This window comes from Piliocolobus tephrosceles, chromosome 15 (genome assembly GCF_002776525.5).
Source record: "Piliocolobus tephrosceles isolate RC106 chromosome 15, ASM277652v3, whole genome shotgun sequence".
NCBI classification, from domain to species: Eukaryota; Metazoa; Chordata; class Mammalia; order Primates; family Cercopithecidae; genus Piliocolobus; species Piliocolobus tephrosceles.
The window spans coordinates 92,915,401-92,937,055 of record NC_045448.1 but is presented as its reverse complement, the minus strand read 5'-3'; the positions used below and the strand labels follow the sequence as shown (position 1 = coordinate 92,937,055).

General features: G+C 52.5%; 1 protein-coding gene across 2 annotated transcripts in view; it reads right to left on the bottom strand.

Moving 5' to 3' along the window:
- Positions 1 to 9,654: 9,654 nt before the first annotated feature.
- The window catches only part of PSD4 (pleckstrin and Sec7 domain containing 4), a 29,165-nt gene continuing 17,164 nt past the window's right edge, over positions 9,655 to 21,655 (bottom strand). The window contains exons 6-17 of one of the 2 annotated variants that reach the window (XM_023194937.3): positions 19,961 to 20,170; positions 19,403 to 19,483; positions 19,161 to 19,273; positions 18,885 to 18,943; positions 18,581 to 18,670; positions 16,706 to 16,749; positions 16,169 to 16,329; positions 14,936 to 15,006; positions 14,657 to 14,823; positions 13,694 to 13,838; positions 13,353 to 13,496; positions 9,655 to 11,426 (exon numbers count right to left, since the gene is read on the bottom strand). In XM_023194937.3, coding sequence (XP_023050705.2) covers positions 11,169 to 11,426; positions 13,353 to 13,496; positions 13,694 to 13,838; positions 14,657 to 14,823; positions 14,936 to 15,006; positions 16,169 to 16,329; positions 16,706 to 16,749; positions 18,581 to 18,670; positions 18,885 to 18,943; positions 19,161 to 19,273; positions 19,403 to 19,483; positions 19,961 to 20,170 — 1,543 coding nt within the window. In that variant the 3' untranslated portion in view covers positions 9,655 to 11,168. The remainder of the gene's footprint in view (positions 11,427 to 13,352; positions 13,497 to 13,693; positions 13,839 to 14,656; positions 14,824 to 14,935; positions 15,007 to 16,168; positions 16,330 to 16,705; positions 16,750 to 18,580; positions 18,671 to 18,884; positions 18,944 to 19,160; positions 19,274 to 19,402; positions 19,484 to 19,960; positions 20,171 to 21,655) is intronic. The other variant, XM_023194939.2, reaches the window with a different exon arrangement.

Here is a 21,655-nt window from a genome sequence, read left to right as displayed (position 1 = left end):
CTAGAAACACCCTCTTTGCTGAGGCAGGGGAAAAGGGTCTGCCCAGTCTGTTATTCTAGGGGCTGAACTGGTTGGTGTTATTAAAGTTTTGCTAGTTATCATATCATAATAACGTGGCCCCTGGTCATTGCCTTTGTTTTCCCCCTGGGAGAGATTGGCTGAGGGATGTTGCTAAAAGAGCCCAGACCTGGAGTGTAGGGTTGTGACCGGATTTCTGTCCCTTCCCTGCTGGCAACCCCGGGAGACTGCTCACTTACCTCAACTGTAAAATGCGTGGCTTGAGCCAGAAAAATGTGCAGCTTAACACTGTGATGCAGTAGTGACCCAGGTCAGTGAAAAGCATTGAGGGCCTCATCTGACTGGTTTAGATATGAAACCCTCTTTCTCCCAGATATCCCCGGTAATTTTCCATCAGGCAAACACCGTATTTCCATATTTGGAATCTGCTCTGTGTTTGGGGTGGGGGTGGGGCGGCTTATGGTGCCCCACCCTCCCTGATGGGAGCTTGGTTCCTGTCTCAGTTTGCCACCGAGCTGAAGCCAGGCTTCCAAAAAAGTCCAGGATGGGGCAGAAACCAGAGGAGAGCCAGCTAGCCACAGTTAATATAGGCTGGGACATGAGGATTCTGCTATAACCCTTACATTAGCTGATTCATTCATTCATTCATTCAGAAGTCTTTCATGAACTACCTGCTATGAACGTTTCCCTTTGGTAGGCACCAGGAGAAAACAAGATGAACCCAAAAGGACTCCTCCCAGTTCCCAAGGGGAAAAAAACAAACAAGCAAGCAAACAAACAAAAAAAAAAAAACACACAATAGCTTAAGAAACGAGACTTGTACAGAACTATAGAGCAAAGTAGGAAAGTGAAGATCAGAAGACGGTTGCATATAAAACACAAAATACTGTTGGGTTTCAGATAATATTTGCAAAGTCCCTCAGGATCATCCCAGGCCTCTATCTGGGATCACTGTCTTCTCCAAGAAGCAGCCACTAGGAACAGCAACTGCAAACTCTAACCCTCAAGCCTGAAGTCCGACCTGCCTTCCTGGAAAAAGGCTGCTCCCCTGGCCTCCTATGCTTCTGTGTCTGGGAGGAGTAAGGTGGTGCTAGGCGAGGAAGAAATAAAACATCATGAGCATCCTTTCCCAAACACCCTCTCACCCCTTTCCAACCACCGTCTTCCAGACTTGCTCCAAACCTATCTAACCGGACCGCAAGCCTAGGACCAGAAGGCCTGCGTCTCTCTCTGAGTTGCTTCTTTGTTCTTACACCTGGGTGGGGAAGGGGGCAGTGGGTGCTCAGGGTCTGAAAACACACTACAGGCTGCACCTCCCTGCACATCTGGCTGGTCCCCTCCTTCCCATCTTGATAGCCCCTTGCACCCAGGGTGGACCAGCCCAGCTCCCCAACCACAGGTTGGAGAACTAGAAAAGGGAGGGAAGGTTCCAGGGTGGGGAGAGTGGGAAATGGCAAGCAGAGGAAAGGAGAGGGCCAGGGACACCACCTGGCTGTGAGTTCTAGGACTGCTGGGGGAGGTGACAGTGATACAGGCTTTAGGAACAGGCCTCACCTCCATGATCCCATGATCCATGCACATTTTCTCAGAGCTCTACTTCAAGGATGGAGGGAGGGGACTTTAGAGGCTGAAACACAATGATGGGGGGATGCAGTACCCAAATGTCCCAAGGAAGGAAGGGAAAGTAGAAGACAGGGAGTCAGAGAAGCGGGGAGCAGGTGCCTCCTCCCAGCAGCCAGCCCCAGGGAGGGGTTGGGGGTGGACCCAGACCCAGGCCAGGGCTCAGGACCCATCTGAGCATGTCGCCTGCTAAGGAGGAGTAGAGGCAGGGGAGGGGAGGGCGGGGAGGTGAATAAATAATAGGAAATAAAACTTCATGAAGCAGAAAATAAAAGGCAGATTATACAGATGTGGCAATTTGAAGGATCATTGCCTCTGTCCTCTTTTTAACTGCTGCATCTGGAGTTTCGAAGCGGCTTATCCTCTCCCTCCCTCTCCCGGGTCCCTGCCTGGCTGGAGGCCCCCACAGGGCCAAGGCACGTGTGGGGACAGCACCTCAAACGCCTCAAATGCCAGTGGCATTTCCTAGCACCACATGCGGCTGCCCAGCCTGGGATGGGCTTGCAGGGCGGGGACAGTGGGTGAAAGGGTGGGCTGGGTGATTGGGGTGAACCTCTGCGCAGATTTGGGTGTGGCTGGGCTTGTGAGAGAGCATGAGCTTGGGTGAGGACCAGGTAGACTGTGGGGAGTGAAGCTGTATGGTCAGGAGTGGGGTAAGGATTCGTCAAGCATGAGGAAGGGGACCTTGGCAAACAGGGTCTGGATGACTATCAGTGGGAGCATGAGGCCTAAGTCTCTGCAGCTTCTTTCTGCTCTTCATCAAAATTCATGTGTTAAGCCTCAATTTGACACTGTGCCAGGTGCTATATAAACAGACATGGTCCCTGCCCTTAAGGAATTTCCAGCCTAAGACACACACACACACTGACATTTTGTTTATTTTATTTTAAATATTAATATATTCCTCACCTTATTCTGGGGAGGATTTGAGACAGCTCATATGATATGCATGCCATAAATTAGTAAAATACAATAAAAAATAAAGCATCAGACCACAGAAAGTATGCCATGGGTGGTATAGCAGACCCTAGGCAGCTGTAAAGTTGATCCGGAATTGGCCTTCAGTCTCTTAGTGGTCAAATGAAAGGGTGTTGTGGTCACGTACGTAGCTCTCATTCACAAGAGGGCAATGTACCAGCTCTCGGAAGAAGCAACACTTTTTCTATTACTTGACTCTAAGGAAAATTACCCACCTCTGCCCAGATGAAAGAGACTAGCGTGGATAATGTCCTCAAAACATGGCAGCAAATTCAGGCTCAGTTTCCCTGGGCTGTCTCCTGCAGGGAGAGCCAAGGTGGTCACCTGCAGCCTCTGCTCAGTGAAAGTGCTGAAGTCCACACTCCCTTGAGCAAGGAAACGCTCTGTATGTTTCAATTCTTTCTTCAGCTCTGGGATTTCTTTCAAGTGGGTTTTCATATACAGATTAGCCCTTGGCCATGACTAGAGGCTCAGAGGAAATACTAGTAACTGAAGTCACAATTCCTAGCTGGGTCCAACTCAGGGTCAGAGCAGTGAATGTGTACATGCAGGGGGAGGAGCCAGGAGTTACGGGCAAGACTGTCAGCAACCCTGCACAGGGAAAGCATCTCTTCTGTGTCTGTGGACCTCCTCCTGCACCTGTGTCACACCACAGAGGAGGACAAAGAAATGAGACAGCTAGAGGCTTCTACCCTGATCGTGAGGCACAGGTCCAACCGTCCGGGTCAAATCTCCATATGTACCCTGGTGTGAGATCTTTCAAAGCAATGGATGACCTCAGGCCACTGCAGAATCACTCACAGAAGCAGGGGAGTCAGGAGAGGACTAGTTTTCAGGAGACGACGCCAAGTGTGGTCTTACGGGTGAAAAGTAACAACTGTACCGTATGGAAGATGTATTGAGGAGCCATGTATTGTGGACAGTTAGAATTCCAGGTCTGAAATTCAGAACAGAGATGAGATTTGAAGGCTTAGATTTAGAGGCATCTTCCAGAAACTATCTTGAAAGCTCATCAGTCAGCCAGGTAAGATCTTTGAGGCTACGTAGTTTAGGGGTGGGAAGAGCAAGAGGGAGTAGCAGGAAAGAGAAAAAAAGAATATGCACCAGCACTTTGGGAGGCCAAGGCCAGTGGATCATGAGGTCAGGAGTTTGAGACCAGCCTGACCAACATGGTGAAACCCCATCTCTACTAAAAATACAAAGATTAGCTGGGTATGGTGGCACATGCCTGTAATCCCAGCTACTCAGGAGGCTGAGGCAGGAGAATTGCTTGAACCCAAGAGGCAGAGGTTGCAGTGAGCTGAGATCATGCCACTGTACTCCAGCCTGGGTGACAGAGTGAGATTCCATCTCAAAAACCATAAAAAATAGAAAAAGAATACGCAAGAAAGTAGAAAAAGAACCAGGAGATAGTTTTGAGATGTGCATTCTTTCGACTCTAGCTAATCGGGCCCTGGGGAAACAGTGGAAATCAACAATTCCATTTCCTGCCCACAGGGAGTCTATGTTGCTCTGGAAGCAGAGAGGCAAAAAGAAATGAAGAGGGCCAAGGCGCGGTGGCTCGCGCCTGTAATTCCAGCACTTTGGGAGGCCGAGGCAGGCGGATCACGAGGTCAGGAGATTGAGACCATCCTAACACAGTGAAACTCTGTCTCTACTAAAAATACAAAAAATTTGCCAGACGTGGTGGTGGGCACCTGTAGTCCTAGCTACTCGGGAGGCTGAGGCAGGAGAATGGCATGAACCCGGGTGGCAGAGCTTGCAGTGAGCCAAGATTGTGCCACTGCACTCCAGCCTGGGCGACAGAGTGAGACTCCGTCTCAAAAAAAAGAAAGAAAAGAAAAGAAATGAGGAGGAGAGAGGAGAGGAGAGTTACAGAGTTTCCTGTGATAGAAACCGAAGGAGGAAGACTTAGGGAAGGCCTCCTAGAGGAAAGGGCATCTGAATATTAGTTGGTTTTCTCCCCATCATCCATTCCTCCTAGCCTGTCCTTCTAGTGCTCAGAATTTCGCCACAGCTGGTCCCTATGTTTTGGGTGGTGCCGACTTCACTCTCATCCTCTCCAGAAATGGACTCTGATCTCCTTAAACCCCTTGCCCTAGTGACTGGCTCAGATATGGGCACATGGCCCAAGGCAGGCTGCTACAGGAGACTATTCCTGGATTTGAGCTTGAAACTTACAGGAAGCAGAGAATCACTTCCTGCTAGATTTGCACCAAGAAAAGGGATCTTGGGAGCTCCTGGGACCATCTTGGAAGCATGAGGGTTGCTCCCGCTCATAGGCCTGGGAGATGGAGCCTCCAAAAGAACAAGAGAGAAAAGGGGCCTTGGATCAGAGTGGAGCCCTAGATGAAGCTTCACCTCACCTGGACACAGATTATTCAGCTATTGGAGTCAATCAAAGTCCTTTTCTGCTAAAGCTCGTTTGAGCTAAGATTTATTATTTGCAGGCCAAGGCAGAGCCAAGTGCAGAGACCCAGTATCCGAGCAGGATGGCATGCATGAGGGCAGAGCCTAAGCCAGAGCCCAGAGGAGGAGGGGAGCAGACGTGGGGTAAGTCTGGTTAGGCTATGAATTAATAGCTAACCTCACAGGTGTTCCTTCTGTGCCAGGCATTGTTCTGAGATGTTTACGTGCATAATTTCACTTAATCTTCACGAGGACCTTACGACATAAGTAGTGTTATTATCCCCATTTTATAAAGAAGCAAACAGAACATAAGAGGCTAACTGGCCACAGTCAGATGGCTGGAAAAGCTGGACTCAATTCCTGGCATTCCCACTCAAGGGCCTGGCCACTGGGGCAAGATCAGGCTGAGTCTTGGTGCAGGGTCTGGTAGATGATCACATGGCTACCAAGGCCAAAGGTCGCTGAGAGGTGATGGGGGAAGAAGGCTGAGAAGGCGTTGGAGTTGATGACTGAAGCCATCAATGGCCCTGGGAGGTGGCATTTCAGGCAAAGGTGGGGTGGACGCCGATTTGTAAGGTGTGAATTAGAGCCAGGTATGAATGGGAACCTGGTAAGGGCTGGGAACAGCTGGCAAAGTGCATACATCCCGTGAATTCATCACAGAAAGCAGGGAAGCCAGGCTCAGCTACGGAAAGCAAGAGAGTCTAACATCAGCTTTGATTTTTGCTCACGATGATGTTTACAAGGCATGATAATGAAGGGGGTAGAGAATAGGCCCAAAGAGCCCCAGTGGGCCCACGAAGGAGACAGGTCTGTGGCAGGCAGGAGAAGAGGGGCCAGTGTGCCGGCCGAGGGGGACAGTTGGTCACAGGCTTGTGGAGAGCATCTCTTCCTCTGGAGAAGGGAAGATGAAGGGAACAGGTAAAGGTGCAAGCCACGATCAGCTGGTGAGGGGACATGGGCATCAGCTGGGGGGCAGAGGTGTTGGCAGAGGGGCCAGTGGGGAGGACAGCAGCCATTCAGGAAACCCTGAGGACCTGTGAGCATGCCTGCTCAGCTCAGCAGGAGGAAAAAGGACCTGCTATGGTCAGGTTTTCACAAGGTTCTGGGATATTGCCATTTTCTCTTTTCATATTTATTTTGAAATAATTTCAGATTTACATATGAGTTACACAAATAGTACAGGGCATTTGCAGTCTATATTTTGACCCTACTCATTGGCCTTACTTATTCAAGGCATTTCACTTTTTTTTTTTTTTTTTGAGACAGAGTCTCACTCTGTCGCCCAGGCTGGAGTGCAGTGGCGCAACCTCAGCTCACTGCAACCTCCGCCTCCTGGGTTCAAGCCATTCTCCTGATTCAGCCTCCTGAGTAGCTGGGATTATAGGCATGTGCCACCATGCTCGGCTATTTTTTGTATTTTTAGTAGAGACTGGGTTCCACCATGTTGGCCAGGCTGGTCTCAAACTCCTGACCGCAGGTGATCCGCCCACTTCACCCTCCCAAAGCACTGGGATTATAGGCGTGAGCCACGGTGCCTGGCCAGATAAAAGCTCATCTTCTTAAAATGAAATCCCTAGGCTGTCCCCCATGCCCTGAGCTTGGCAGTCTTCTCTACAAAAATTGCACTGCACTGGCCAGGCACGGTGGCTCACACCTGTAATCCCAATGCTTTGGGAGGCCGAGGCGGCTGGATCACTTGAGGTCAGGAGTTTGAGACCAGCCTGACCAACATGGCGAAACTCTGTCTCTACTAAAAAATACAAAATTGGCCGGGCGCGGTGGCTCAAGCCTGTAATCCCAGCACTTTGGGAGGCCCAGACGGGCAGATCATGAGGTCAGGAGATCGAGACCATCCTGGCTAACACGGTGAAACCCCGTCTCTACTAAAAAAATACAAAAATCTAGCTGGGCGAGGTGGCGGGCGCCTGTAGTCCCAGCTACTCAGGAGGCTGAGGCAGGAGAATGGCGGGAACCCGGGAGGCGGAGCTTGCAGTGAGCTGAGATCCGGCCACTGCACTCCAGCCTGGGTGACACAGCGAGACTCCGTCTCAACAACAACAAAAAAAATACAAAATTAGCCGGGCGTGGTGGCGCATGCCTGTAATACCAGCTACTCGGGAGGCTGGGGAAGGAGAATCTCTTGAACCCAGGAGGTAGAGTTTGCAGTGAGCTGAGATTGCATCTTTGCACGCCAGCCTGGATGACAGAGTGAGACTCTGTCTCAAAAAATAAAAAATAAAAATTGCACTGTAGATTCACAAAAAGCCACTGTCCTTGGCTGCATTGGAGGCCCTGTATGATCTGGCCTTAGGCCACCCTGACAGCCCTGTTTCCCTCTGCCCCCCTCACCCCCACCCTCCAGTCCCGCTCCTTCCAACCCCGACACATCCCATATGTCTGCATCTCCAGAAGACTCAGAGCCTCCTAAGGAAAAAGGTCCAGGTCTTAGTGATCTTTTTATCTACCCTGGTGCCTGGCAAGCAACAAACAAATGTCATCAGCAGAAAGCCAGGCTCAGCTGAGATCATAAGAGCCCAGGAAGCAGTTATATCAGGGGTGTCAACCTGGGTCACAGCAGGCCCAGGCCCCCGGAAGCTGAGCTACCCTATATGGCCTATATGGGAAAGGAAGAACTAAAGCCAGACTTCAACTGCCCTTCCAGAGCCTGAACTCATCACCGAGAACCTCTGTCTGTCCCTTCTCCTGCGAAGAGAAGGACACCTGTGCCAGAGGAGCATGGGGTGGGGACAAGAAGGTCAGACATAGGCCTATGGCGGTTTGATCTGTTCCATACCTAGGATGGGGACTGGGGCCTGCTCAGCTTTCACCTTCCAGGGCTACCTGGAGCAATCCTGTGGGGAGCTGTGGGCTGTCCCCATAGACTTCTGAGATGTCTTTCTTTACATCTGCAGGAAGATGTCAGAGCCCCAATCTTTTCCCTAGGAGAGGCTTCCCTAGATGGTGCGAGTCCTGGCCTGGGCCACTGTGGGTGTGACGAAGTTGAAGGTCCTGGTTCCATGATGGCATAGGGGCACACACAGTAACTTTCTGCCTTTCAGGGAGCACAGCGCAGCTCCACAGCAGGACACCTGAGCAGCCAGAAGCTAGAAAGATGCAAGCCCGCCTCCAAGTGGTCACATGTCATAACTGCAGCCCACAACCCAGACCCTCCAGGCAGAGGTGCCTGGGCAGCATCCACTATGGGAGGCCAGGCAGCCACCATCATCTGGCTCTGAAGATTCCACGTGCTCAGGTGAAAGAGAGGTGCCGGTTCTACATGAGCAAAGGAGCATCAAAGTGTCACACACCCATGCATTCAAACTTCCACCTTTTCTCATGGTTTTAGAAATAAGGATGCACAGGCCGGGTGTGGTGGCTCACGCCTGTAATCCCAGCACTTTGCGGGGCCAAGGCAGGCGGACTACCTGAGGTCAGGAGTTCGAGACCAGCCTGGCCAACATGGCGAAACCTCATCTCTACTGAAAATACAAAAAATAGCCAGGTATGGTGGCACTCGCCTATGATCCTAGCTACTTGGGAGTCTGAGGCAGGAGAAATGCTTGATTCGGTGGAGGCTGCAGTCAGTCAAGATCACACCATTGCACTCCAGCCTAGGTGACAAGAGTGAAACTCCGTCTCAAAAAAAAAAAAAAGAAAGAAAGAAAGAAAAGAAAAGAAAAGAAAAAAGAAAAAAGGATGCATGTTCAGTGAGTTCTAATAACCTACTCCATTTAGTTTGTAAGCATTAGTCTTGGGCCAAAAGTCACGTCCACCCGATGCTGGGATTCCACCTCAATCAAATGAGGCAACTGGACTATACTGCAGCTAACTGCTACTTACACATCAGAGTTACCCAATATATGTATCTACCCCCTTGGCCCAGGCTGACTGAATCAGCATCCCGGGGTGTGGGCTGGGAATCTGTCTTTTCAGCACACTTCCCCAGCAAGATAAAAGTGCATCCCGGCCGGGCACGGTGGCTCAAGCCTGTAATCCCAGCACTTTGGGAGGCCGAGACGGGCGGATCACGAGGTCAGGAGATCGAGACCATCCTGGCTAACATGGTGAAATCCCGTCTCTACTAAAAATACAAAAAACTAGCCGGGCGAGGTGGCGGGCGCCTGTAGTCCCAGCTACTCCGGAGGCTGAGGCAGGAGAATGGCGTAAACCCAGGAGGCAGAGCTTGCAGTGAGCTGAGAGAACCGGCCACTGCACTCCAGTCTGCGCGACAGAGCGAGACTCCGTCTCAAAAAAAAAAAAAAAAAAGTGCATCTGTAAACTGAGAGCAGGAAACCAGGAGGCAAGATTGTCAACTCATGGAGTCAGGGACATGTTTAATTCATTTGTGAATCCCCTAGTACTGGCACGTAGAAAGCGTCCCATATTATTTGCAAAATGAATGAATGAATAAATGAGCAAGTAGGTGAATGAATGATTCTGAGGTCTCCTCCAGCTTTGACAGCCTACGACCGTGTGACTCCTGCATATGCATGAACACACAGACACAGACACTACACACATGCACAGACACACATACACACTTGAAGCAAAGAGGGATGAAGCCTGCCACACTGCAGGTGGTCCTAGCTGCCTGACCTCCCTTCCTCACACACTGACACACCTCCGTCTTTGTTGACCAGTATTTATTGTGCACCCATTGGGTGCATGGCCTAGCCCCAGGACCTGGCCGGAGACCCAAACATGGCCTCCAAGGGCCAGCCTTACTTTGTGGAGGTCCAGGCCCCAGAGCTGATTACAAGCATGGGAAGGGAGGAGAGTGGCCCAGCAGGAAGGCTGGGGAGGCAGTGCGTCAGCCGGCAGGCAGCAGTGGGTAGCAGAGGCCCCCTCTTGGCGGGCAGCCTACTTGCACACTTGGCTGAACAGAGACAATGGTGGCTGCTCCCTCTGGCCCAGCCTCCTTCCTACAGGCAGAGCCCCAAGTCCATGAGTCTCCGGAACCTCCCTCAGAGAACAAGTCCAGCTGGGAGGCAGCCAGAGGGCAGGACGAGGGGATTTCCCAGGGGGGAGCAGCGGAGACCCTCTGAGCTGCCAGAGATGGGGAAGGGGTCCAGGCACCTTCGTCCAGGAAGGAAGCTTTAAGGCATGTGTAGGAAGGCGCACAGAAGAGTCTCCCAAGCCTGGCCTAGGCCTCACCTGGTCTCCAGCCTCCATCCCATCCCTCACAACTCTCCTGAGCCATGGCTCCTGCCAGGCAGACCCCTAAGGGAAACTGTCGCCACCTGTTACTTCTCTATCCTCTCCAGTGGTCTGAACCTAGAGAACCTCGTTCCCTGCTCTGTTGGAACAAAGGCTTCTTGTTCCCAGGGTTCCAGGGTTCGCTGCAAAGCTCTGGAGGCCCCACCCCTCCCAGCCCTCACTCATGCCATCAGCCCTGCTCTGTTGATGGGCAGTTGGGTATGTGAGGCTGTTTCATCTGCTTCAGGGGAAAGGACGACTGTAGGGGGAAAGGAGACAAAGGCACGGGGCCCCACAGCCATGCGGAGCCCTTGAAGCCCCCCAAGGTCCCTGCCCAGAAGGCTGTCCCTTCCGTGGGCAGGACCTTAGCGACCCTGCTTCCTGGGTCACAGGAGGCTGGTCGGGAATCTCTCAAGAGTCCCCGATTCACTCTCCTGGGGCCTCCCCAGGAAGGTCAGCTAATTCCCAGAGCAAGACCATTCTCAGGGCTGTGGCTCCCCTGGCTGGGTTGCCCAGGGGACCTCTGCTGCCCCAAGCTCTCCCCCAGAAGCCAAGGCCACACCACATATGCACTGGTTCTCAAACAAGTGCTGAGTTGCCAGCAGGTCTAGGAAATGAGGCCATTCTGGATTCTGGGGCCTGCAGGGTGACATGGGATGAGCTCCGGGAGGAAAGTCAAGTCCTTAACCTCCCTCTTCCCTTGGGTGTGGCCAGGGACTGGGGCTTCGGAGGGACTGCCATGGGGCTGGAGGGCAACACAGCAGTATTAGGAAAGCTTCAGTGAGCATGAGAATGAGGGCCACAGGGAAATGAGGTTTGTCCTTTAGCAGGGAAAGGAGGTGCCTCCTCCGTCATGGTGGACTCATTGAAATAAGTCTCCTCCAGGGAGGTCCATCTCAAGTGTACCCTGGAGCAGGGGCCAGTGTCTCTGAGGTGGTGCGGCTTCACAGCTGATTGCGGTTCCGCTTGGGGATGATCTTCCGGTAGGTTCTGCGCTCTGAGATGTTGCGCTTCACCTTGGCTGTGGTGGGAGCCTCATCCTGGTGCAGGGACGGGCTTGAGTGGGACTTCTTCAGGCTGAGCTTGGGCTCCTGAGTGCCTCCAGCTTCCCTCCCCAGCTGCTCCTCCCACAGGTCCAGAGCATTGGAGGGGCAGCACAGGCGGGCCACCAGCAGCTGCACGTAGGTCTCGTAGCGGGTTTTCTGCAACACACAGTCCCCACCACCTTAGCACCATCCTGGCTCCAGGCCGGGAGGAGGCTAGAATCGTGAGGGACAGCTCACAGGTACTTGAAGCTATGGTGATACAGACCTCTGCAGAAAGAGGGCTGGACCAACAGTGAGTGTCAGTATAATGCTTGGGCAAGCAGACTGCAGAGCATACCTCTGGATGGTATTATAATGACACATATCAGCCCAGCCCTGTTCTAATAATAACCAACCCCTTGGAGTGCTGTAACTAACATCTCTATGCCATGTTCCATCTTTGAGGCACTAAAAGATGTGTCACCCACTATGCCTGAGAGCTTTGCAGCCCTACACACAAACAGCTCACATCTGTACAGCCCTAATTGGGTCTGAATAGCATTTTAACAATTGGCATCTGTGGAGCATGATGCTAAGTACCCTCATCTGCTTAACACTGTACTACTAAGGCCCCTGCAGCTAGCATCCTTGGGATATGGTTTCCAGTTTACAAAGTGCTTCCTCACCCTCCATCGCATTGGATCCTCATGCCAGCCCTGGGAGGGGCACAAATCACTGTGGAAGGGAGGGCTAGTGGCTTGCTAAAGGTCCTAGCTGGTCAGTGGGAGGAAGAGGTTGGGTCCTCACAGCCACACCCTGAAGCCTCTGAAAAGTGGGGAGTTCACAGCCATGGATACAATCACCAAGCCAAGGGATAGGCTGGGGCCTTGAAAGGCAGAAGGCTGCATGAGGGTGCAGTGGGGACAGGCAGGAGGCAATGTTGATTCCCACTTCCTGGTCTCTGCCTCTGGGTGGCCTCTGATTCCCTCTCTTTTCACATTGCATTAACCTATGCTTCCTCCCCAGTGGGCCCTCACCCTAAGCAGGCACTCCGGACCCCTGAAGCAGGCACCCAGTGTTAGGATCTCGGATGAAGTGACATGACACCAAAGCAGAATTGGGGAGTGTGGGTGGATGGGTGAGGGTTGGGGGAGACTAGGGGACGAAACATTTCAACATGGGCTGTAGAGCCAACAAAAGTCATTACTGGCCAGGGGCAGTGGATCACACCTGTAATCCCAGCACTTTGGGAGGCTGAGGCAGGCAGACCACTCAAGGCCGGGAGTTCAAGTCCAGCTTTGCCAACACGGTGAAACCCTGTCTCTACTTAAAATACAAAAATTGGCCGGGGGTGGTAGCTAACACCTGTAATCCCAGCTACTTGGGAGGCTGAGGCAGGAGAATCACTTGAACCTGGGAGGCGGAGCTTACAGGGAGCTGAGATCGAGCTACTGCACTCCAGCTTGAGCGACAGAGTGAGACTTTATTTCAAAACAAAACAAAACAAAACATAAAAAAACATGGTCATTTCTTAGTTAAGACCATAAATGGGGCATTTGACCGTGTAAATTTACCAGGTTTGGACAAGTAGTTTAATTTCTCTGTGCCTCAGTTTCTTTATCTGTAAAATGAGGATAACAGTACCTACCCAGAGTTGTTAGATAATTGAATGAGATAATCCATGCAAGGAAGACAAGCTCCATAAATACTACCTATTTGGCAGGTATTAGATGGAACAATTCAGCTAAAATGTAGTTAATTCTTTCAACTTGGGAAAAATCAAATATACTCAGGAGAAAGAAAACTATAAAATAACGTCTGCTATGGGTGTTTCCAGACAAGCAGCTGCTATGTGCCCCCAGGACAAGAGGTGAAAGGCCTAAGTGCATGGGGGCACACACTCTTTGCGCACGCCCGTGCACGCGGGTGTCCCTATGGGAGTCCCTGCCCCTTTGCAGAGATCACACACGGGCCCCGCCTTCACACAAGCGCCTCTCCCCGCCCCGGCGCGGTCAGGGCAGTGACGGCTGCAGGGACCGAGGCAGCCTCGAGAGGGCGGAGAGGGTCCTGCGCAGCGGCGGGGAGGTGGGCTCGGCCCCTCACCTCGTACTCCAGGTACTCCTTCCGCAGGCGGTACTCCTCCAGCTCGCGGCTGCGGCCCCGCCGCTCCGGTAAGTTTCTCTGCAGATCCAGCAGGTCGTCCGAGGCAGCGTCCAGGCAGTTCTCATGGGATCGATGCTGCTCCTCCTGCGAGCGGCAGGCGGTGAGGGACGCTGTCCCGGGCGTCCCCTCCACCGCTTTCCGGGCCCGGGTGTGCTGCCCTCCTGGTCACCTCAGTTCCCAGGCCGGGTGCGCAGCCGGCCTCCAGCCTCCCCGAGCTAGTCCTAGGGCTCCAGGTGCACATTCCCAATTCAACGTACCCCACCCCTTCCCGGAGGCCATACCAGGGAGCTCTGGGCGGGGCCCACCGGCAAGATGGGCCGCACGAATCTGCGCTGGGAGCCCACGGCGGCGGGGAAGGGCGGTGCGGAGTGTGTGGCCGCAGCCAAGTTGATGCGCGCGATCCAGGAGCTCATCTCCTTGGCAGTGCTGGGGCAAAGAAGGTCGTTGGTCCCCAGGGACACACAGTTGATCCTGTCACCCTCCTCCCGCAGCCTCCTGTGGTTGGTTGCACAGCTGGCCAGCTGCTCAGGACTCAGCCTCCCATACTTAGAGCCCTGCCACTAGCAGGGCACTCGACCTCTGACCATGGCATTTCTTATCAATAAAGAGGAAAATCTGGAGGCCGGGCGCTGTGGCTATGCCTTGGCAGGCGGATCACCTGAGGTCAGGAGTTCGAGACCAGCCTGGCCAACATGGTGAAACCCTGTCTTTACTAAAAATACACAAATTAGCCAGGCACGGTGGTGCACGCCTGTAGTCCCAGCTACTCGGGAGGCTGAGGCATGAGAATGGCTTGAACCCAGGAGGCAGAGGTTGCAGTGAGCGGAGATTGAGTCACTGCACTCCAGCCTGGGCGACAGAGCGAGACTCTGTCTCAAAAATAAAAAATAAAGAGGACAGTCTGAGAAAGCAACAGATTTTATAACAAATGCCAAACTTGGTCAGTCGTTAGCAGCTTCCCAGAATCCTGTGTTCTGAACTGGGAGGCTTGATCCCACTGACAAGGAAAAGGCATATTGTGCTGGCAAAGTTGGCCAAGGATGGTGAGGAAGCAGGCAATGCCTGGACTTCATCCCTGGTCCTCAGCTCCTCTTCCTGCTGCCACATTCTAAGAATTTCTGATCAGTATGGCCATTCGCACCAGGGCCCCCGGGGTCCACAGGCCTCAGGTGTCAGCAGGGTCAGTGGAGAGAGAACTAGGGCAAGGCAAGGCCTTGCCACAGTCTCCCACCCCAGGGACTTACGGTGCCTGGAAGAGGTAGAGGCGCCAGTCAGCCGTGCGCAGCTGGAAGACATGCGGCTTCTTGGTGTAATGGGTGGCGGGGGTGGCCAGCGAGTGGTGCACCCCAACAGGCTCGTCCACCATCTGCCCCACCAAGCTCTCCCCCTCCAGGCAGTGGTCTTCTCCCTGCTACCAGTCACAGGGGCTCAGACAAGAGGTTATCATCAGCTGCCCACCCTCCAGACAGTTCTGGGCCTCTCTCAGTCTCCCATTCTGACAGGGGTGTTGGCTCCTTTCCTACCTTCAGGAAGTAGAGAACCATCCCTCGCAGTAAGGTGTGGAACATCTTCCAGCCACGCTTGCCCCATGGCGCTGTTCCAGGAACACAACACGAATGTAGGTGGGGGCACCAGCATCCAGACACACTCAGACACACACAAGTATGCATAAGCCCCTGCCCCTCACACCACCTCCAGTCTCTCACCAGGATGTACACAAATGCAGAACATGCCAACACAAGAAAACATATGCAATCATAAACAAACAGCATCCAGCATGAGGTCACTGTTCAGTACACATTGAGTCTCTCCACACACAGGCAATCCCTCCTGTAAATGAAACCATAGAACCACTCACACCCAAATATGGATATTCATACAGATCATCCTCTCTCCAACTCCCAACACACACCCTCTACCCCAAGTAGTGGCAAACACCCAGGCACAAACACAACTCCACCAGACAGCTTTCTAGTCCCTGCAGGATGCTCTTGACCTTGCATTCCCCCTACCTCTCCACCCTGGTCTTGTGTGGTGAGCCCTAGGGCCCCGGCGGCTTCACAGCAAATGCTAATTCCCATCCTGGTCGCCCCACCCTGTTCAATCTGTGCTTGCATATTAGTCTGCTGAGATCACCACTCTGGATATGTTGGTACCCTAATCAAAAGCCTTCAGCTGCCTGCGGAATGAGGCCCAAACGCAGGCCCTGGCGATTTTGCCACAAGTGTACCTCCCTTGCACACACCCCATGTTCTGAGCAAACTTGGCTTGCTGTTTTCTCTGTGTGGGATGCCCTCTGCCCAGCTTTCAAATTCCAGACCCTCTTCTTCTCCAAAGTTCAGTGCAGATACCGTCACTTACCAGGAGCCTTACCTCTCCCTGTCCCCACATCCCACTTCCAAAGCAAAACCAAAAACCTTTTTCTCCTCACTTGATTCAGCCTCTAGACACTCAGCTCTTGCTACCTTTTTGTCCCAGACATTGACAGACTTGTCTAATCTCTATCTTACTACAGGGACTCTGGGGTCCAGGAATAACTAGACCTGTTTTGTCTGGGTTCTCCTACCTACCCTCTAGCGCCTCACACAGCATCCAGCACGAGGTCACTGTTCAGTACACACTGAGGAAGGAACATGGGCTGGCTGCCTGTCCTCAACACGGGCCATCTCTCTGCACACCTGTGCATGCATCCGCACAGGTACCTGAGCAGGGCCGCTCCCAGCACACCACCCTGTTTGTGGGCAGCAGACACTCACTCTTCTTGCCATCTGCATCTTGATGCATCTTCCGAGCCAGGATGCCCTGCTTGTAGGTGGGCACCGTAGGATCCTGAGCCAGCTGAAGGAGGGGGTTGCTCATCTTGCCAGCTGGCAGAGACGGCCGGGCCTTCTCAGGTTTGGCTGCGTCTTCTTCATCCCTAAACAACAGAGAATCGGGCTGGAAGTGCTGACTACGCAAAGACCACTGGGAGGTATCCATTGTCTCCCAGAGCCTCAGCAACCTCTCTTTTCCTGGGGAGCCACACCCCAGGACCCCCCAAAAGGAGTCCTCCTTCAGAGCAGACCCATCAGTTCCTGAAAACTCTGCCGTACCCCATGTTCCACTACCACTGGCCCTCCAGCATTACTTGGGTTCCTCTATGCTGTCTCCCCAGAGCCCTGCCTCTGGCTTTGTCCCACTCAGACGGGAGCACTATTTGAGTTTCTCTAAATCTTGGATGGGTGACAGAGGGAGGGCAGCCCAAAGACAGGGGAGGGGAGTGAGGAGGACAGGGGAAAGGGGGTCTCACTCACACGGCCCACTCGAGCTTCTCGCTGCGGATAGACCAGTAGAGGGCCTGGAACAGAAGCACACAGGTGGGCAGGGAAAACTCAGGACTGTGGAGCCTAAAGCCTCTTTGTCTGGCAGAGGTAGGATAGGGGCATGTGTACAGCCTGCCTCCTCCACCCACAACATAGCTACCCTTCCTCCTTGAGTAGGCAAGCATCCATCCATCTATCCATCCATCCATCCATCCATCCATCCATCCATGCATCCATCCATCTGTGCAGCAAAGTATTTCTGGAGCATTTCCCAGTGACAAGCACTATGCTGGGTGCTAAAGACATAAAGATGACCTGCCGGGCACGGTGGCTCACGCCTGTAATCCCTGCACTTTGGGAGGCCAAGGCAGGTGGATCATCTGAAGTCAGAAGTTCGAGACCAGCCTGGCCAACATGATGAAACCCCATCTCTACTAAAACTACGAAAAGTTAGCTGGGAGTGGTGGCGCACACCTGTAATCCCAGCTACTCAGGAGGCCTCAGCCTCAGCAAGAGAATTGCTTGAACCTGGGAGGCGGAGGTTGCAGCGAGCCAAGATCACACCACTGCACTCCAGCCTGGGCGACAGGACGAGATTCCATCTCAAAAAACAAACAAACAAAAAAAGATGATGACCAAGGCAGACAAGTCCCTGTCCTGCCCATGCTTAGTGAGGCCTTAACTAGTTCTCATGGAGGAAAAATGAATTGTCTTCCTGGCATCCTGCTGGGAGGGATCTGATGGAGAAGAAACTGGCTGACCAATCCCCACAATAATGTGCAATAAATGAATGAATGATGCACTAAAAGTTTGACGTATTAATGTAGATGTTATCTCACTTGCTTTTATAGCCCTTGCAGTGCCTAGCAAGATGTCTGACACATAGTAGGTGTTCAGTAAATGTTCATGAAGTACAGCCATGTACCATGTACCATATAACAGCATCACGATGGTTCAGTCGAGGATGAACTGTATACATGATAGTAGTCCCGTAAGATTATGATGGAGCTGTCCTATACAAGTGTATCATTTTTAATCTTTTCTATCATGTTTTGATTGTACCTTTTCTATGTTTAGATACACAAGTACAGCACTGTGTTAGAATTGCCTGCAGTATTAAGTACAGCAGCATGCCATGCAGGTTTGTAGCCCAGGAGTAATAGGCTATCCCATATAGCCCTGGTGTGCAGTGGGCTGTACATCTAGGTTTGTGTAAGTTCACTCTATAATGTTCACACAGTAGTGAAATTGCCCATCGATGCATTTCTCAGAACATACCTTCATCGGTAAGTGATGCGGGACTGTGATGAAACAGCAAATGATTTTAATTGCTTATGACACACATGCTGTGTGCCAAGCACCGTGCTGAGCACTTGACAGATTTTATTTCACCTTGATAATGGCATTGTAAAGTGGTTAATACCCTCAGGAGGAACTTGAGTTGGCCAAGAGGGGGCAAATTGCCCAAGACTAGAATTCAAACCCAGGAACACCAGGCTCCCAAGTCTGAGCTCCAGACTTTCACCGTGTGTAGCTCTGCCCTTCTCAGACTTTGAAGGGGTAAGAATGACTTGAAAACTTAAGAAAATATTTTAGGGGTCCCAGTCTCAGAGAGTCTGATTCAGTAAGTCCAGCACAGGGAGCCAGCAGATTTGCATGGCTAACAAATTCCAAGATGCTTCTGATGCTGCCAGCCAGGGACCACACTTTTACTAGCCTGCAATAAATAAGCCCTGTTCTCTCAAGGATATTTTGGCAAAGCCAGTCTCAAGCTCAGCATCTCCCTTGGAACAAAGAACCAAGGCTGCAGGTCCTAAGTAGGGAGCCCCGGGTCCTGAGCCCGTAAGAAGATCCCATGGCACATACCTTTAGCAGCTCCTTGGGGAAGTTCCCGCCATCCCTCAGCCCGTTCAGGTTGGTTATGAATTCCTGGCAGCTCATGCTCTTGCCAATGTTCTGTATCCACGGAGAAGTGGGATGACTTGAGCACACACTCCATCCCAATAGAATAACCCCCCAGCCAGCCACCATGGAACCCTTTCCAGCTCCCCAGACCCATATCCCTCAGGGGTGTTCTCTGCCCGGTCTCAGGCCTCTGGTCTTCTCCTCCCCAAACCCCTTGCCACAGCCCCGGCCTCAGTTCCCACAGGGACTCTCTCCACCGTCTTACCTGTCCGTGCAGGTCCGTGTTAAGGAGCATGATTGCACATGTCAAGGTGTGTACAGAATCTGCCCCAAAGATAGGTGAGTGGAGAGAAAGCTCACTGGAACCAGGGTTCCTGTTTCCTTTGCCCACACTGGGTGGGGTAACCTCAGAAACCCTGGAATGTTTCCATTCTCCACAGCCCCCAACACACTCCCCCCAGTTCACTGTCACCTACTAAACTCCCAAGCAGACAAGGGCACCCCAAAGTTTTCTCTGCTGTCAGCGTCAGCCCCTCCCTACCTACTGAGGGGAAGACCCCCAGATTGCAGTGGTGGAAGCGTCTGGAGAACTGGTAGAGGATTCGCTCCCGTTCCTGAGTCTCCCCACTGAGCACCAAGGCCTGGAGGAAGCTCCTGAAAAGAAGGACCAGAGTCAAGGAGAGAGCCCAGGAGCTTAGGGCCAATCAGATCCCGGCCTCAGGCTGGTGCCACTGCCCCATGCCATCCTCCACAGCCTCCCCAGAGAGGACCCAAAGACATTACCGGAGGGCTCGGTCCAGGCTCTGGCCTCCAAACTGGAAGAAGGACAAGTACTCCTCAGCCACAGCCCTGCTAAAGTCATTGCTGCAGAGGGAAAAGGGGCATGGAGTCTGCACTAGGGGCCTGGGCTGGGGCTGCAGATGCACTGGGGCCCCCAGGACTTGCACACATTATGGGGCCTGATGCAGTGGGGGTGAGCAAGGGAAGGGCGGGGGCACACTGGGCCTTGGGTCCTGACAGGACAAGGGGGCAGCCAGGGTCTGGTATGCCCTGCTACCCTATTCAGTGTACACTGGGCGACACCGGGAGAGACCTATGGACTCTGGTTGGCAAGGCAGCGAAGCCCAAGGACCAAGGGTGTGGAGAAGAGGTGACACAGTGTGACCGTGACTGAGAGGAAGCTGCAGACACAGTGAAGGTATGGGGGAAGAGTTGGGAGGGGAGATGGGGAGGGAACAGGGCAGGGACGGGAAGGGGAGGGTGGCCAGTGGAGGGAGCCCTTCGGCAGCTCTTCCCTGGCTGCCTCAGCCTCCAACCTTCCCCAGGCTCAAAGCCCCTTACTTCTTCTGCAGGTAGGCAGCCACTTCAGACTTCCGGAAGCCCTCCAGGCGATAGAGGCGTGAGGCCAAGTTCCAGGCTACCTTGTTGTTCCTGATGCCATTAGCTAGCTTGTCTCCAGCTGGTGGTCTCTGGCCTTCCTCTGGGGACCGTGCTTGGGGCATAGGGCTCCCAGGAAGCCCAGAAGAGTTCATCGGTGTCCTCAGATTCTCACTTGAGATAGACATGCAGGAGCTCTGGGTCAAGGGTTCTTGCAGGACACTTGTGGCAAGAGTTCCCCGAGCACAGTGCCTTGAATGGTGGGGCCTGGAGGAGCTGGACCCAGGCCGTCACTCAGGGAAGAGACAGAGTCGCAGCCAGACTGACTTAGCCTGGCCTGGGACCAGGAGAACCCCAAGAGGAAGGTAGTCATGCAAGGTCTCCAGGTCTGGGGCCCCGTGCTTCCTCAGGTAAAGCACAGCCATGTTCCGAGTTTATCTCACCTCAGGCGGCAGATGCGCCCCTGTGAGGACCCCAGCGTTGTTTTCTCCAATGCAAGGCACGTGGGATTGTCTCCCTCACCTGTCCTGCGGTCCTCCTATACCTCCTTGTCCCTTCCGCACCTCCCAACTCTGGCTCTAGCCTCCACTCCTAGATCTGGAGCCAAGAAAGCTGAAAGGATGGGCTGAGAATGGGAAGCTAGGTGGGCTCTAGTAATGGCAGCAGCTGGGGTAGTTCAGGAGGTGGTCCTCAGCCTCTCCCTTCCCCCACCTAGCAGCCTGGATGACTAGGAGACTGGGTGGTGACCTATGATCCAGTGTGAACAGGCCCAGGTGACCCCCAGCAGACTCAGAACCTCCGAGTCTGGCACTAAGACTCTCAGATGTCACTCACTCTAATCTTTACCTGACTCTTCTGCTTCCCCCACAACGTCACAATCAGGTGTGGGGTATTCTAGTTATGCAAGCATTCATTATCCAACTGACACAGTGAGGAAGTTGAACTGGTAAGCAGGAATTATCATAATATGAAAATGTTCCCTGATAAACAGACGCATAACATTAGGCTTCACTTAAGCACCCTCTCCACCTAACACAGACGGGTCAGGGTCTTTGCTGGTGACCTCTCCCTGCCTCTTGAGGCTCATAAACACTCCACAGTGCAGGAGAAGCACAACAGAAGCTAACAGAAAAGTGTAATTACAAATGTTGTCAAAAAACATATGATTTCATGAGGTCTATGAAAGTGATGCTGAAAGACCTCACAAATCACATGGAAAACCACTGACAAAAGAGGAGCCAAAAGAGACTGTCCAGTGAACAACGGAAGAGGCAGAAATAAAAATGAAGAACCAATTGTCACATCTAAAGAGAATTACTTGAATAATCAACTGAGAAAGCCCTAAAATATGCTTTTAAAAATGACCTAGTCAATTAACATTCTTACTAAAATAATACTTAGATGAGGGAGCACTTTGAAAAAAAAGTATGCAAATATAAATTATCATAAAATTATACACTTTATTTATTTATTTCTGGGACAGAGTTTTGCTCTTGCTGCCCAGGCTGAAGTTCAATGGTGCAATCTTGGCTCGCTGCAACCTCTGCAGCGACGGAACCTCTGTTTAAGCAACTCTCCTGCCTCAGCCTCCTGAGTAGTTAGGATTACAGGCGTGTGCCACCATGCCTGGCTAATTTTTGTACTTTTAGTAGAGAGGGA